This window comes from the organism of the source record quoted next, unplaced genomic scaffold (genome assembly GCF_019419815.1).
Source record: "Pyrus x bretschneideri cultivar Hongxiangsu unplaced genomic scaffold, Pyrus_bretschneideri_v1 Contig40, whole genome shotgun sequence".
NCBI lineage: Eukaryota > Viridiplantae > Streptophyta > Magnoliopsida > Rosales > Rosaceae > Pyrus > Pyrus x bretschneideri.
The window spans coordinates 4,003,843-4,017,773 of NW_025999724.1; the positions used below are offsets into that span (position 1 = coordinate 4,003,843).

At 37.5% G+C, this 13,931-nt stretch overlaps 1 protein-coding gene and 1 long non-coding RNA gene across 8 annotated transcripts in view; one reads left to right on the top strand and one right to left on the bottom strand.

Annotated features, from left to right (window-relative positions):
* Positions 1–1,698: 1,698 nt before the first annotated feature.
* Positions 1,699–2,979, top strand: LOC125469123. The gene is made up of 2 exons (XR_007251449.1): positions 1,699–2,261; positions 2,439–2,979. It is a non-coding gene; the product is annotated as an uncharacterized LOC125469123 (long non-coding RNA).
* Positions 2,980–8,867: 5,888 nt separating this feature from the next.
* LOC103932526 (serine/threonine-protein kinase BSK3-like) overlaps positions 8,868–13,931 on the bottom strand; it is a 92,460-nt gene continuing 87,396 nt past the window's right edge. For 4 of the 7 annotated variants that reach the window (XM_048566068.1, XM_048566065.1, XM_048566066.1 and 1 more), the window contains exons 5-12: positions 12,933–13,135; positions 12,626–12,846; positions 12,370–12,505; positions 11,720–11,853; positions 10,757–10,945; positions 10,067–10,216; positions 9,837–9,950; positions 8,868–9,473 (exon numbers count right to left, since the gene is read on the bottom strand). In XM_048566068.1, the coding sequence (XP_048422025.1) occupies positions 9,219–9,473; positions 9,837–9,950; positions 10,067–10,216; positions 10,757–10,945; positions 11,720–11,853; positions 12,370–12,505; positions 12,626–12,846; positions 12,933–13,014 (1,281 nt within the window). In that variant the 5' untranslated portion in view covers positions 13,015–13,135 and the 3' untranslated portion in view covers positions 8,868–9,218. Of the gene's footprint in view, positions 9,474–9,836; positions 9,951–10,066; positions 10,217–10,756; positions 10,951–11,311; positions 11,393–11,524; positions 11,631–11,719; positions 11,854–12,369; positions 12,506–12,625; positions 12,847–12,932; positions 13,136–13,315; positions 13,857–13,931 lie in introns of those variants that run through there. The other 3 variants (XM_048566070.1, XM_048566069.1, XM_048566067.1) reach the window with 3 other exon arrangements.

Genomic DNA, 13,931 nt, shown 5'->3' on the forward strand with positions numbered 1-13,931 from the left:
CCAGTTTCCTCATCATGTATGTAAGCTACATCGATCTCTTTATGGTCTCAAACAAGCGCCCAGGGCTTGGTTTCAACGGTTCTCTGATTTCTTGTTTCAACTAGGGTTTGAGGAATCTACGTGTGATTATAGCCTTTTTGTGTTTGACAGGCAGGGTGTATATATTATTCTGTTAATTTATGTCGATGACATTCTTATAACAGGGAACAATCCACGCTAGGTGGCTCATTTGATTCAGAAACTTGGTAGTTTGTTTCAAATGAAAGATTTGGGACCGCTCAGTTATTTCTTAGGCATTGAAGTAAAGTATAATGGTGATGCCATGCATCTGTGTCAGTCTAAATATGCACTGGATCTCCTCACTCGCACAAAATTCACAGATGCCAAACCTATTTCTACTCCTGTGTCGTCTGGTCAGAAACTGAGTGCTCATATTGGCGATCCTTACGGCAAACCAGATATGTATCGCAGTGTTGTGGGGGCGCTCCAGTACCTCACCATCACACGACCTGATCTGTCCTACGCTGTGAATCAAGTGTGCCAGTTTATGCATTCCCCGAAAAACACACACTGGATGGCAGTCAAGAGAATTCTTCGGTATCTAAAAGCTACATATAATCATGGCTTACTGTATCAACCAGGAACTGCTACGTTGACAGCTTATTCGGATGCAGATTACGCTGGCAACCCTGATACTCGTCATTCTACAGGTGGTTTCTGTGTTTATTTGGGTTCTAATCTTGTCTCCTGGAGTTCAAAGAAGCAGAAGACCGTTTCACGTTCGAGTGCAGAAGCGGAGTATCGCCAGTTAGCTTATACTGCTGCAGAATTATCATGGTTAAGGTCTCTCTACAAAGATCTTCATTTAACTTTGGTTCCACCAACCATTTGGTGTGACAACATCTCCTCAATTGCCCTGGCGTCCAATCCAGTCTTCCACTCGCGCACTAAGCATCTGGAGGTCGACTACCATTATGTTCGTGAAAAGGTGGTTCGCAAACAGCTCGTAGTAAGTTATGTGTGTTCTCAAGACCAGCTTGCTGACATTTTTACTAAAGGCCTCTCTTCTTCACGATTTAATTTTCTTGTCTCCAAGCTTCCAGTTGTTCCCCCACCTGTTCGCTTGCGGGGGGCTGTTAACCCATGATCTGATGCTCCACATGCAATGCAGAATCCCAGTCACAAGCATGGGTGTACTGATGCTCCACATGCAGTGCAGAATCCCTGTCACAAGCATGGGTGTATGTACCTACCATCATTCACTGTGCTTTACAGATTGAAAGCATATTCCCAAGTTAAGAATTGTATGTTTATGCATAGTGGACAGCGCCACTTCCAGTGGCTTTGTTTATTAGCATAGGTATGTAGTAAAGCTGTAAAGGATGCCACTTGCAGTGGCTTTGTTTATTAGCATGCGTATGTGCTTAGTTTATTAGCATGTGTATGTGCTTTGTTTATTAGCATGCGTATGTATTAAAGCTGTATATAAAACCCTGCTGCAATTGCAGCAGATAAATATATTTGACAGATTGAATCCAACCTGATAAACATCTCTGCACACCTTACCAAATCCCAATCAAGAGAGCACTGCGTACTAGTGTTTTTATAGTAACTTCTTGTCTTTTGTTATCTTGAAGGTTCTCCAGACCCCTGACTTTGGAACATGCAAGCCATCCGAAGAAATTCAAGAATGTAAGCTCATCAAGATTTTGTTTTCATCTTTTCACACAATGACATATAGTTATCCCTTGAGTTGTATGATAAACCTGAGCTGATTTTTTAATATTAAAATAAGTGGTTTATTAATGCGGTGCTTATGATGACATCCGACTTTCATTCACGTGCTAACTTGGTTTATTAATCTGTCGGGTGAATAATTATATTGAGTTTCACGCTTGAAACTCAGTTTGTGATAGTTTTATTGTTGGCCACGCAATCCTAGAATGTTGTTAGTAGCATTCAGATGGATTATTAAATCTGACCTGATTTGTTAATCTTAACGCAAATGGTTTATTAATGCTATGGTTATGACTCCCGACTTTCCTTGACATGCTAACTTGGTTTATTAATCTATCATGTGAATGATCATATTGAGTTTCACCCTTGAAACTCAGTTTGTGATAATTTTATTGTTGGCCACCCAATACTAGATATTGTTAGTAGCATTCTGATGGCCTTTTGCTTCCTTTACGAGGAGATATCTGTCTCACTCATCTTCTTATGTTGACGCATGGTTCTGTCCTGAGTTTCTTGAGCTCCATGTATGCCTTTTCTCCAGTTTTTGTATCCCTTTGGACACTTTTGAGTTCAAGGCTTTTTGACGGAGCCAATTGCATGAGATGTTGTTTGTTACTTGCCTTTTGACGGACAAGTAGAAAGTGACTTTTTATGGATTGATCATGGGATGTGCTTATGATCATGTATGTTGCCAATTGCAGATGTGAAGCTTCTGATGGAACTTTGCAAACAGATGACGGCAGAAACAGTTTCGGCAACAAGAAGTAAGAATGCACCAGCTGAAAAGCTCCAAGATACAAGGGCTTTTGGGAAGCCATCAGAAACTAAGTTTCCATCAGGTGTGGCCAGTGAGAAGCAGCGGGGTGAAGATGGTCAGACTCAAGGGACATATATTGTTGGTGGGTCTGCTTTTTTCTTGAATTTCATTATATTTGTAGGCGAAGAACCAGTCTACTATGGAATAACAAAGGAGGCATTTTGAGCTAATGGCAGCAAAGAAACAGTTCTGTAATCGTTCTGTTATCTTAGACTGTGATTGCTAGCAGAAAATATTAATCCTACCCCATTATATATATAAAAAAAGGGGGATTTCATTGATGATTTCATTAGAATGGTTATTCACCTTGATTCTTCAAATGGGATCAATGGATGTTTTAAATTTGTAATATTTGAATGGATGTAATGATTTGATGAACTAAAATTTATGTCAGCAATATAGAAAGACAGGCTGTTTGATTAGTATCTTCACTGGAGACATGGATGGTACTATTATCTGGACGTCGGACCAGACATCTGCTAGGGACATCAACTTAAAACAGTTGCAGTGTGTCGAGTCTCAAATGCAAACCCAGACCAAGGTAAGCCATCTGCTGCCATGTTTCTTTCCCTTGCAGATCCAGTTGCAGAAGAGGCTTTTAACAATCGACAGTGACCCCCAAAAGTTGGATATTCCTCTCCCTCTGTAAATATATTCTTCTGCATAAGGGTGATTCTGCGGACACCCAACTATAACGACAAATTCTTAGTTGTTCATAAACCATTCTTGGGTGCCCAGAGACAATTCTCGAGTGTCCATTGAATCACTCTTTTCGTAAGGAAAACAACTAGACACTGTCATATTCATTCACAATCTAACAATGTCCCTAACTTAGGAATTGGATCCCAATCCACTTTGTGGGGATCCCTACATCTTAGCCATTCATTGTGTATCGTGCGGTCAGAAATCATTTGACTTTTATTATTTAAAATTAAACACAAATAGTATCTGACGAAAATTGTCTGCTTGATGTACGATGAACGGTTAGGATGCTTAGGATCCCCACAAAATGGATCCGGAGAGGATCCTTTTCCCCTAACTTAAGCCATTTGTCGTCCCACCATACCTGGGTGTAGCCAAGTTGGTTAGAGCAATATGCTCCCCCTTGAACTTGCACCCGAAGTTCGAATTTCCCTTCCTATAATTTAGTTTAGATTAGAATATTGCTTGAATTAGAAAAGTTAGATGTAGCCCTAAATTCAAGGCCAATAATTCTGGTGTAAGCACTTGTTCAAATAATATTTATTTTTTAACCATAACATCTCACCTACTACTGAAGCGTGTGTTGAGTGCCTCAGTTTTAAAGGGATTAACTTTCATCCTAGATTCAGTGGTTCACTTAAAAAGATAATCACTTTTGAAAATTACGGTCTTGCTAAAATTATTTTTATAGGTTAAAGGGGCTTTACACTAGGATTTTTAATACCTTGGTGAATAAAAAGAAAGTAGTTTTGTGGAATTATTGTAATGCGAGCTTCTTCAATGGGGCATCAAAAAGTCTCACTTTATCAATCATGTTGTTTAATGGAATTATTGTAAAGTGAGCATCTTCAATGGGGACAATAAATAGAGTCCTCATATCCCCATATCTCCTAAGGGTAATGTTAGGGAGACCAAAATTTTAAATTAAATTTGCAAACCAAATGTGTTACCAATAAGAAATAAGCAAGTTAATCAACACTAAAAATAATAATCCAATTATCAACAACCACATCATTTGGTTTGCAAATTTGGTTTCCTTAGGATTACCCATCACCTAAATATAGGGACAAATGTCTTCTAATGAACCGGAATACAGGTCTCAAGGTATCTCAGTATATAAGAAATCACCAAATATCTCAAAGAAATCCTCAAATATGAAGACGGTATGGGAGATGCTCTTGGTACTTGATTTATCAAGTGGAATTATTTTGCTTTCCTAAGTAATTGTGGTTCTTGGTCTTAATTTGACTCTAAAGAACATGCTCGTACTGCAATCCCTGCATTGGATGCATAGAGAGGATTTTTACATCAGTAAGGGGATCGGGTTTGTTGTTGGATTTTGGGGCGTTTGTGGCAAATTAATATTCAATAGGTCATGGAGATGTGCATATTTCAAGTTCTTAAATGTTGTAAACGATCGATTGGGTTTAAGTAAGGGTGGAGTTAATCAAACGACGGAGAATGCTTAGATGCATATTTTTAGCTTATGCATATATTTATTGAATGCTATAGAAAGTGGTTTGTGGTGTAGTGAAGAGAAGAACAGGAAGTACTGTGCGTGTGGGATATTAATCTAATCTTAACGCCGCATCATCAAAACCAAACTGAAATTGGCCAAACCGAATTACTTCTGTTTATTTTTTTTATGAATTAAAAAAAAAAAAATTCAAACTCGACCGAACCAAATAGTTGTAGAATTATCAGAGAGATGGGCCAAATGCCCACTCTAACAACACTGATATTGTTCACAACCATCATGTAGCAGTACAAGCCCACTCTTGACTCTGATACCATGTAGAATTATCAGATAGATGGGCCAAAGGCCCATTCCAACAACACTGATATTGTCTTCAACTTGGTAATTACCACCTGCATAATCCGTTAGATGTGGGGTTAAGATATTTAAACTCTTATTTTGTCAAAAATACAGTTGATGTGTGATATTTCAACACTTCCCTCACGTTGGACCAAATTTATGGATCACATATACCACATGGAGCTAAGAGGACTTACCTCACATGCAGGGTCAAGGGACCCACCATCATCACGTGGGGCCAAGGGGAACCAACCATCATGTGGCAGTACAGGCCCGCTCATTGGCTCTGGTATCATGTAGAATTATTGAAGAGATGAGCTAAATGTCCACTCTAGCAACACCGATATTATTCCCAACTTGGCAATTAATTATCATATGCACAATCCGTCAGGTATGAAATTTTATCACAAAATGTCTCAGCATTAGTTAAAGTGTGTTAGGATATTTAAATTCTTCTTTTATCATACATACGATTGATGTGAAATATTTCAATAATACTAACTTCAGTTTTGACAAAAATCAAATCGTATTAAACTGAACTCATGAGTAAAGAAAGAATACGAAGGAACAAGAGAAACGGGCAAAAGAAAGACGCTTCATTGCGCGTAGAAAATAAATGAAAAAGTTTTAAATTTATTTTGGCCGCACAATCTGGTTCTAATGGCTGATATTTTCCACACAAGTCTTACAAAAGTTTGCCCGATCACATAGGTCAGGTTAATAGACTTGTTACATATGAAAAGACTTTGCGAGATCACTACCATTCGAAATTTCGACTAACTTGCACGATTGAAAAAAAAAATTCGACATATTTTGACTTTTCAAAACTCGACTTAATAGGGGCAAAGGCGATGAATTCTTGATTAATTGTGTTTCTGCGTCTTGATCTTGATTGTAATTGTTTTTAAGATGGGGGAATTATTGTGCTCTTGCCAAGATTTTAAAAAGATGTTAGGCGCTACTTGAGTGACGAGTTGGGCCTAGCGCTTAGGCGATTTTAAGTAAATTTATTATTAGCGTATGAACAAGTGCAAGCTTATAAATTATAAAATATTAAAACATAATGAAAACATAGGAAATAAACATATAATGTGTGTTCATCTTATGATTTATTGAATAAAATTTAGATACCCAAAATCCAAAAATGTTCTCTTGGTTACTTAGTGACCAAGAAATATATGATGATTCACTATTGGATTTAATATTTAATTACGGAGTAAAAATAGATCTCATTTTAGGTTAATCCAAACCACAAACCATCCCATGATAACAAACGGATAATGCTAGAGAGACCAAATTTTTAAACCAAATTTACTAACCAAATGATATGATTGTTAATAATTGAATTATTAGTTAAGTTTTGATTACCGTGTTTATTTTCTACCATATAATTTGTTTTAAAATATTGTTTTCTCTAGCATTATTCATAACAAAAACAAATTTCTGGGGTTTTTTTTTTTTTTTTTTTTTTGGTGTTTTGTTAAAGACACATGTCCACATTTCCCATCCGTGATTATTTTCTTCTCGTATCAGCCTTTGGATTGTAACGAACGGTGAGATTTAACTTTGTCATGCAATGCATATTTCTCACACGTCTGGGTCTATCTGATCCCTCTAATTATGCTGAAAATCCTCAACTGTGCGGACCTCTAATTCAAAAGATGTGTGATGATCAACATGAAACCGTGATCTCAAGCAATGCAGAAGAAAAGGATGAGCCTATAACATGGGGATTTTACATTAGCATGACGCTTGGTTTTATTATTGGATTTTGGGGATTTTGTGGCAACCTAATTTTCATCAAGCCATGGAGATACTCGTACTTCAGCTTCTTGAATGTCTTGAATGATTGGCTTTATGTGAGGGTGATTTTGATTAAGCGGCACTTCAATTAAGCAATGGTATATAAATGTGATTTTACTTTTCTTTCTTAAATTAAGCTATATGCATGCATCTCTTTGTAAAGTTTTACATGTGCTTGTCTACTTTTATTTTCAACGTCTCCTGAGACAACACATAAGGGTTTACTTCATTAGAAGAGCTTCATGGGCCTTATCTGTTTTAAGTTTTCAAGTATTGAGTTGTCATAATAAAGAACTTTACCACTACATCTCCTTGGCAGATGATTTGTTAGTGTTACTTATTTGTAAGAAGTTTATTGCTACTTTTACTTCATCAAGACCTTTTTGCAGTATATGTTTAGTATCATGATATTTACTAAAGAAATTCAGTTAATTCTAGACTGTATATGATTGTTTTGTTCGTCATAAATTTTTGAAGGGTAAAGTACAAAAAACTACCTCAACTATTGGTGTCACGACACTTTCATACCTCATCTTTTAAAATTAACAATGTCATACCTCATCTTACGAATTTGTGCCAATATCAGACATCCGTCAGTTTTTCTGTTAAATGCTAACGTGGCCAGAGACGAGACCCATTTTTTTATTAAAAAAATTAATTAACTATTTAAAAAAATTAATTAAATATTAGAAGTTTAAAAAAAAATACAAAAAAACCAGAAAAAAACCCATCAACCCGTGTCCCCCTCCCCAAAAACCTAGATCCCCTTATCTGAGTTCTTTCCCACCCAACCCTCTCTCTCTCCTCTCTCTCTCTCTCTCTCTCTCTCGCTTCTTTCTCTTCTCTCTCCCTGCAACCTAAAATCCCAAAACCCAGAAATCCTTCCCACCCGTCCCCCCTCCCCCCAACCTTCCTCTCCGATCCCACCGACGACAACCCTACCTTTGTCGTTGACTCCAGCAATGACAGCCACAACCCCCAATCGCCCCCAAACCCTAACGCTAGCCACAACCTCCACAACAATATTTCATTCTCCTCCTCGCTCCCAGAGTCTGCCCCTCCGGCGATTTGCGGGAGAAAAACAAAACAATAACAACAACAACAATCCCAATAGAAAAACTCTCTGTTTTTCCCAGAAAATTATGAGATTTTCCGAGAAAATCAGAGGAGGCCGAGAAATAGAGAGAGAGAGAGAGAGAGTTGTGATCTGAGAGTGGCTCTCTTTGGTATGAGTTTCCGATAAATGGTGTATATAGGCGGGTCGGATGAGGAGGAGAGAATGGAGGTGAAGTCCATGGCGATGGGTTCTGAGAGGGCGAAGCCTCTACACAATTTCAACTTGCCATGGTATTTGAAGTGGGGGAACCAGAAGCACCTGTGGTGCCAGAAGGAGAGCTCTGATGCCAACGGGAGTGGCGAGGAAAGGTCTAGGGTTAATCAGCGATCGTCGGCTTAGAGGATTGAGAGCTCGCTGGCGGTGATGACTCGAGTGGGAATGGTTTCTGGGTTTTGGGATCTTAGGGATACAGCTTATAAGGAGAGAGAAGAGAGAGAGGCGAGAGAGAGGAGAGAGATGGTTGGGTGGGGGAGAACTCAGAGAAGGGGATCTGGGTTTTTGGGGAGGGGGACACAGGTTGATAGGTTTTTTTTGATTTTTTGTTTTTTGTTTTTTTATTTTTTTTTTTGTTTTTGTTTTTAAATTTTTTAATATTTTTTTATTTTTTAAATAAAAATGAGTTATGTTTCTGGCCACGTCAGCATTTAACAGAAAAAGTAACATAAAAACTGATAGAGGCCTGACATTGATACAAATTCATAAGATGAGGTATGACATTGTCAAATTTAAAAGATGAGGTATGAAAGTGTCGTGATACCAATAGTTGAGGTAGTTTTTTTGTACATTACCCATTTTTGAACAAAGAGTTAACTTTTTATTTTTAATTTTTATCCAAGTAGTAATTTATATCAATGTCTGACAACGATAAGACGACGTTTGAAAAACTAATAATTATCATTTATTTATCCAAGTAGGAATCCTATATGCTTTCTGTACACAAATTATAAAGCTTCTGAACGATTTCCTCCCTACCACTGTTTTTAACAAACTTTCTATTTTTGCTTTCTATTTTGTCAAAGGAATTCATATACTCGAATTGACACATAAGAAAGCAAATCAAATAAAACAATTCAAATACAAGGAAAATGACCAAAATCTAATCCCATGCAAATGATGAAGCTTTGGCTCCAGTGGTCTTAAACCTTATGATCGATCGACGCCATATATGCCAAGAGCCAAACCGAAAGAAGTGGAAAACTGGGCAGCTGGTCGACCGGCCTAGATTTTCACTTTTGTCCACCTGCTTTACTCCTTTTGGATTCAAGCGTAGTACCCTCCTTAAGTGCTGCTTGAGCTTCACTGTCCATTCCAAGGGCCGAAAGGGCAACAGCCTGAAGATAACACGCAATGTGCCAAACTGGGGAAACTACTTGTGCTTGCATTGCATCGTTTATAGCTTTCTGAGGCTTGTCACTCATGAGATAAGACAAACTACGCCGGGCAAAAATTGTTGGAGAAACCATCGTTCCAACATCAATGAACTGCAAGCAAAATAAAAGAATTGGCAACGATAACAAATGCAGAGAAAGCAGCAATTCAGGATTTAATAATTTTTTTTTTCTTTCAGTTTTTTCTTTTTTATTGGTCATGCAAGTAGAGTTACTAGGTTCAGATACTCTTAAGGTACCTTAAACTACCAATTTCGTTTCTTCTATCAAGAATTAGAAGATAAGATGTAACGCCAAACAAACTTCGTACGAAGCTGTGCTAGTAAATTTATTTTAACAGGTCAGATAATGAACATCCTATTGAAGGTCATATTCGGATATCGGTATGAACATGAAAGCAACTCTTACCAAACCTCTACTCAGAATTTCCCACAAGTATCATAATAAGAACCTAACCTGTGAATAACACTCAATCGTGGTTCTGAAGTCCTTGTGCTTAAAAGCAGAATCCCCCTTTTTCTTTGAATCTAATGATTCCTGCATTTGGTCAGTCCAGATTTGGAACGAGAGCTGTAGTGGAATGTAAGAGAGAAAATGTTTCAGTAACACAACCAAACTATTGAGAAGGCTAAATATGTACACAACACAACTTGGATTTTTCTCCATTAATTAAGCAAATATAGAACCTCATTTGTCATTCCATCATCTTTATAGCCGATACTCTCTAGGATCTCATGTATAGCAGTCAAATCCCTTCTTGTGCAGGCTTCGCCGAGTGGTGAAAGAGAAGACCAGGAGGTACCGTGTGGGATACCCATCAAAACAGAAGAAGGAACCTGCAGAGGTGAGCAAAAAGAATAAAGGAAGTCCAGGATACAGCTACCAGCATCATGTTAAGCATCTATATATGATTAAACTACTACGATGGTGCAGATCTAAGTGCTTCTAATTGGCACCCAACAAGTACGGTATCACTGAAAACCCTTGTAATTAACTACCCTCAATTTTGGGGCATAAGAGATTGATATTTTACACAGTATCATTCACCATGAAAGGCACTAAACAAAAGTGTAGCTCTCTCAAGTCCTCACTAATAACAAATTAGAGTCATATCCCTTTCCCAATTTTTCAAATACTTCCGCTTGGTACAAGGTTCAGTATTAACAAATAATGAATCAGTAAATACGAGCTTACACCATTAGCTCATATTGAGTTCGGTGAAAAGAAGACAACATATGAATATATTGCTTACAAGACTGCCCCAAGATATAGATCTAGAAACAGTTGTGTGAAGATTTTAAACAGTCAAACTATGCTCCCCAGGTAAAGTTGGAAATAGAATGCTTAATTAGAGAAACAGAGGAAAAAGAACTAACCTCGGTTTCTTTCTGAAGAGGAGTCAAAGAAGCAACTAATGACTTTGGATTTGGTCGCTCTCGGGGTTCAGATTGTAAACATCGTGAAGCCAAGCGTGCCAACTCAGTACCATCATCATTAGAAAGCTGTACTTCCAAGCACGAATCTGTCAGCATCTGAAGATTTCTGTCTCGAATCAGGTCTAGGGCCTGGCACATAATGATCAACCACCATATGAATACATTTACTTACTTTGTGTTTACATATCCTAAGAAGGATAACTTCTCACGCAGATTTCAAAACAATTGAAAGTAAACAATATTTTATTGTAGGTAAAAGAGTAACCATTAGATCTTTACAAGAGTTTCCCTAATTTAACTTTTCCTACAAATGGTTTTTTCTTTATTTTTCTTCTGTTCACCACTCGAACAATCACTTAAACAATTGAAAGTAAACTATATTTTATCTTAGGTAAAAGAGTAATCATTACATCTTTACAAGAGTTTACCTAATTTATCTTTTCCTACAAATGGTTTTTTCTTTATTTTTGTTCCGTTCACCACTGGAACAATTCCTAGGCGGGATATGCTTTCCGCTGAGAAGATCAATCAAGAGAGTCCCAAAGCTATATATTGCACTTTCTGGTGTTACTCTCCCTGCAAGATAAGGGATGTGCAGTGTATAATAATTGCTGAACTACATACTTAAAGGATGCTTGTCAAGTAAATCATAAGCTTGGATGAGTTGTTTGGAGAAAAACGCCACTTTGTTTTTCATGATCTACCTACCAGTCCTAATATATTCAGGAGGAGTAAATGCCAGATTTGTACTATAACTCTTCCCATCCCTACTATTTTTCATCAGTCCGAAGGTGGATATTCTAGGATTGCCATCCTGAAAAATTGTAATGAATAAAGTAAACGAATACAATTAGAATATCCTTAGGAAAGGATACCAAACAGATGGAGTCAAAATATAGTTACCTCATCGAATAAAATTCTGTAACCATTAAGGTCGTGATAAAGCGCACGCCCCTTACTTGTGCAGTATTCTAGAGCCTGTGCAAGATGTAACACAACCCTTAATCGCATTACCCATTTCATAGGCTGTGTATCCCCTGATGATTCAAGAAGGTAGTAAAGTTATTTTCCACTAAACAACAGCACAGTACTCATCAGCAGAAACATTAGCGAAATTTGAGAAGATGGCAAAACTGAAACAAGACCACTCAGTTGTCAAACATGAACCTGTGCTATAAACGAAAGTCAGTATTAACAAAAGTTTCTAACACCCTAAAGGGGGGAGGGAGTAATAACCCTCAACCGTTGTCTCAATGTAGATCCCCACACCAACATCTCTTAAAGTAAAATTTGGCGATGGAATTCAGGGCGAAGAAGTGATAAATTATACCAGAAGAGAGACATTTATAGTTTGAAGTTCTAACATAATATGTGACCCTCATTTCTAAAATAAATGTGATGCTTAATATTCTAATATATCCTTTTCGAATGAAAACCCAAAGTGAAACTATTAAGCAAGGCAATTGCAAGACCAAATGGATCCGATATCCAACCATAAAAATGAGTACAACATAGATCAGTAACCAAAAACCTAGTAAAGGAGCAAGCCTTACAATGAAAAAGATGCTTTGCAAGTGTTTCATTGGGCATATATTCCGCCACAAGCAACCTTTCATCACCTTCACAACAACAACCAAGCAAATTGACCAATCTATGGTTGCGGAGGTGACCGACCAATCTTGCTTCCTCCTGCAGTTGGGGCAAATGAAAACATAAAGATAGAAACAATAGTTCTGCAGAAAATGTAGACTAGTTTTCGTCACCAAAGCATCTGGATTAGAGTTTTATGATACATAAAAGTATGCCTACCACAAATTGCTGAGCATCGGGCCAGGCCATCCTATTGAAGCGCTTAACAGCAATTCTCTTCTGATTTTCAAGTTTCCCTTTGTAAACAATATTTGCTGCCTTCTCTCCTTGCTCAGACACAATGTACTCCACGGCAAAACCAGATGTTGCATTTTTAAGTTGCTCAAATGTGAATTCACGAAATGCAGGTAAGTTATCAACCTCACTCTTCTCCTCATTATCTGTATTAAAGGAGAACCATCCACAAGCATCAGATATGATCTGCTTCTACATCAAAACAGCCAAGAAAAGACATATTTTAACCCACCAATATCAGGAGTTTCAAGAACCACTGCCTTCATTTGTGAATTCCAGCAACATGGTATGAGTTTGAAGCATTGACCCCCCATCTCAATGCCACGGTATCAATATAAACCAGAAGTCCCTTTTTCAATCTCTGCCTCTAAAGAAAACCAACCTCAACTAAATCCAGATTCCTCTGACTTCTCGCCCACTAAACTTCAAAACCTCCTGAAAATTTATCGAAATAGAAATTATCTGTTGAATCTCATTTCCTTAGAATCATAAGACCGAAAAATAAACTCGACGATAAATATATATTTGGGCATTAGCATTTTCTCTCTATCCACTAAACTAGTGCTAGAAAATAATGAAATGAACCAGAAACAGCTTTAAAAGTTCTTTCAGTACCTCAACCAACCTGGGGAAGCTGAAAACACCAAAACCCAAAATCCAGTCAAGCAAAACCTTCACAGCTCACCAGAAAAGCTATAAGCACCAAAACTCAATAAGCACTTTTTCAGGTGACCCAAAAACAAAAGTTTTTAAACCTTTCAGCTGCTTCTCCAATGCTCAAAACCCTTTTCTGGGTTTCTTTCACTCTACGTCTTTATCCTCCCTTTCTTGATCGGATCAAAATCCTCACAATATCCAACCTTGTTGCCTCACAAACCCCAGAATTTGAATTCTAAACGAAACCCAAATCGAAAAAAATCAGAGAAAAAAGAACGTGATAGTTGAAAAAATGGCTCAAAAATCCGAGGATGCTAACACTGTTTGTTTTTATTTATTATTTATAGAGAAACAAATCTAGCATTAATCTATCAAAAACATCACAAGAGTCAAGGATATTAAACTAAGTAACAATTAAATCATTCTTGTATTTATTTAGTTGTGAAAATTTTGACCAGCTTACTAAATTTCCCTTGTTTTGAATGAGCTGGGCCATTGGTTTGGAGTTCATTGGTGAGATATTTGTATTGAATTTTGTTGTTTGGAATGAATGTGAGTGGGGCCAAGTTGCCAA